The sequence below is a fragment of the Antrostomus carolinensis genome, unplaced genomic scaffold (assembly GCF_000700745.2).
Source record: "Antrostomus carolinensis isolate BGI_N321 unplaced genomic scaffold, ASM70074v2 scaffold48181, whole genome shotgun sequence".
NCBI lineage: Eukaryota > Metazoa > Chordata > Aves > Caprimulgiformes > Caprimulgidae > Antrostomus > Antrostomus carolinensis.
In genome coordinates this window covers 36,405-39,747 of record NW_010295790.1, presented here as the reverse complement: position 1 = coordinate 39,747, position 3,343 = coordinate 36,405, and the positions used below count along the sequence as shown (strand labels likewise).

General features: G+C 42.3%; 1 protein-coding gene across 1 annotated transcript in view; it reads right to left on the bottom strand.

Annotated features, from left to right (window-relative positions):
- Positions 1-189: 189 nt before the first annotated feature.
- Positions 190-3,343, bottom strand: part of LOC104532792 (MAP kinase-activated protein kinase 3) — a gene marked incomplete at its 3' end in the record, with an annotated part of 38,740 nt that continues 35,586 nt past the window's right edge. The window contains exons 4-5 of the mRNA XM_010178077.1: positions 2,016-2,095; positions 190-316 (exon numbers count right to left, since the gene is read on the bottom strand). Coding sequence (XP_010176379.1) covers positions 190-316; positions 2,016-2,095 — 207 coding nt within the window. The remainder of the gene's footprint in view (positions 317-2,015; positions 2,096-3,343) is intronic.

Sequence of the window (3,343 nt, the reverse complement as noted above, 5' to 3'; positions counted from 1 at the left end):
ACTCACAACATTCTATGAGTCTATGATTCTAGGACTAGGTTTGGGTTGGATGCCATTTTACACTCTGCAGGCTACCTCTTTGCATTACATCCATGATAGAAGATCTCCCATCCGTTCCTCAGTCCACAGGCCCACTATAAGGGGAGGGATGACAGACAAACACAAGAGAAATGCATTTGGATAACTTACCCACATAATAAGGAGTGTAACAAGGGGTCTGCAGTGCATTTTGTACAGTGGTTTCTTTGGCAAAGCCGAAGTCTGTGAGTTTGAGTACAGTATCCTTCTCTTTAGACGTGTAAAGCAAGTTTTCAGGCTGAAAGACCACCAAGAGAAAGGATAAACTGGACAATGAAGAGATGTCTCTAACAAGCTGAAAGGTCAAACCCTTCCTGCTTGTCTGGATCACCACCAGCATGTGGGTCTTCTTACTTCTCTCACATCCCCATTATACCATGCAGAAAGTTCTCTTCCAACATGAGTATTTTTGCTCAGACTATGGATCAACATCCTTCTCAAAATGATATTTAGGAGAGCTAATCTCAAGGTCTCATGAGGTCCAATGGGCATCAAGTCTGGCTTCTTGAACCTCTCTCTAGTTCACTGCACCTATTAGGATTGTTCTGTCTGATCAACACCAGTGGATCTGACAGCCAGCACTCTGTACCACTTCTGTCTGATCAACACCAGTGGATCTGACAGCACTCTGTACCACCCTCAGCTAGCTGAGGTGGAAGACAAAGAGAAGCATCAGCCAAACTCTCTGTGAACAACTGACATAACTCCATCAGAATTAACTGACACAGACACAGTCCCCTTCCCACTCCTCCCTCCTCCGTCTCCTGAAATCTGTGTTAATTCTGTCTACTCTGGCTCCACACTCCATAAAGGCTCTCCAAAACCAGAAGTAGCACAGAGGGAAGTACAAGCTCTTGTGCACAAGAACAGAGACAACGGCACATCTCCTGGATCTGCAATTGTTTGAACTTGTTTGTCAGTTTCTCAGTCATAAAGAAGCTATGCCCTCTCTCATGCTAGTGCTTAAGGCCATACAGAAGAAGGGTGGGCTTGAAAGAGAACAGGATTTATGATCTACTAAGCAATTTCAACTATTTCTGTGTTAGTTCACTGAGTGTGTGTAAGGGGTGTGTGAGGCTGAGTACTTCAGTCTCTGTGCTGGTGACAGGCAATGAAACATAGCTCCACAAAAGTGAATAGATTTTTAGTCTCTGAACTGTTAAGATATTCGCCAGTTCCAACCTAAAGAACCCTCAAACATACGCCTCAGTGACACCAAGCAATGGCTTTGCTTATGCTGTGCACTTTACAGAATGAACACAAAATACAATACTACAAACTCTACCAAATCTCTACAAGATCTGTGTACAAACTTTAGCCAATAAAACACTGTTCCACATGGGAGTAACTGAGATCTTCCCATTTTTCCAAATATTTACACGTACTATAAAGTGGGTTGGATACATGGAATTGGTATTATTCTTCCCATATATGCATTCCCATACCCTGTTTCTGAAGGGGTTTTTTTGTTTGTGAGGGCAGGGGGAGAGCTGCTGGGGTCTTTTGTTTGTTTTGTTTTTTGTTTCTTTGGTTTGTTTGGTTTGGTTTGTTTTTTTTTGGTAAGTATGAGTCTGAAAGCAATTAATAACTGGCAAAGATTGTACATAGAGGTATAGCATGTAATATAAGTTCACTTCAGGCAATGTTATTTTCTTCTTAATTAACTGGATTGCAAGTCTGTAGTACCTCTTTAATTAACCATCTGACTATCACCAGATTCTTTTGTGTTCCATACACAACTGGAAGGCACTAGCACACACGAATATTCTGACCTTTGACTAGCTGCAAACTAGTTGCAACAGATCCCTTCTCACATTGGCAGAGTGGGGTCACTTTGACCATCTGATTGTACTCCTAGTTCTATTTAAACCACCACTGCCCATTTATTTTTCTGCCTTATGCTCTTTGCTCCCTGCCCACACACCTTCAGGCCTCACCTTGACATCTCTATGGGCAATGTTCATCGAATGAAGATACTGGATGGCTGTTCCGATGTCTCTCATTATCTCAGCAGCCTCTATAAATACAATTTTAGAGAAAGGTCACATTAACATTCCCACTGTAACTCAGGGACATGCTTAGGAAGGCTCATGACTTACAAGCAGTTTGCTGGAATACAGGGCTAGCGTCAAGACTAGAAAAGCTAAAATTAGCCCTAACAGCTGTGTTTTGGTTTTGCAGGCAACCATACCCCTCAATTCCCCGGCTGCTCAGCCCTCCTCCTGAGCAGGCACTGCAACTGAATGGTTGAGACTCCTGCTTTTTATGAGCTTTATAAATTTGTGCTTTGATTTGCTCACCAGAAAAGCAGCAAGAGCAGAGTAGATACATAAGCAACATGCAAACTGTGGAGAAAGGGGTCCCAACCAGGACATGTCCTTCGTTGTCCGAGACAGAAGTTTAACTTTCAGCTTCTAGTTCAGGGGTAATAGGAGGATCTAACAGATTTTCTAGAAATAGAGCAACATAACAATATAGTAATTTTAGGATAGGTCACATCTTCATTCCTCACTGCCTTTGGAAGTTTTTCCTCAGGAGAAACAAAATCAACAGTTCTATTCTGCAAAGCCCAAACTGTCACCTTTGAAATAATATGTTTCTAAAATTTAACATAACCCCAGTGGGAAATTCTAGTGGTTGCTGAGGTGCTTTGCAACAGCAGTACTCTCGAAGAGTGGAAGAGTTCAGCTACACAGGGAGAGGTCTCAGAGCAGGAAGGAGTGACTTTCTCATTGTACCAAGTGACATTACAGTACCTCTCCATTGACAGGGAAACAGAACTAGCAACTTCAACCTGATCCTGTTTTCTGCGTGGGTAGAAACCTCAGCTGCAGTGGTGAGAGACAAGGTAGAAATTCTTGCTCTGTAATCTACCTGGAATATTTTTTCACACAGTTTGAGATTAAAATTACACAATCTCAGGGCAAGGGCAATCAGAAGGCAGAAACACTCATCTTCTTTGGGGAAAACCTTGCACAACCTCCTCCTTCCTGGCCCAGGCCAAAAAGCCCTGGCTCCTAATGGGAAGTTGTGGCTGATATATAAACAGCCAGTGAACCTGGGAAATCCAATGGAATAGGGCTCACCTATCTCAGAAAAGAATGAAGGTATTTTTTTTTGTTTAATGCTCCCTGGTGATTTCTAAGTATTTAGAATGTTATGCAATGGTATTTAATGTTGAAAATTCATGTTTTTAGCAGAGTGGAGTCACTAATGATCACGGAACTAGTTGCCCCCCTGGAATCTTGTATTTTAGAGAGGAACA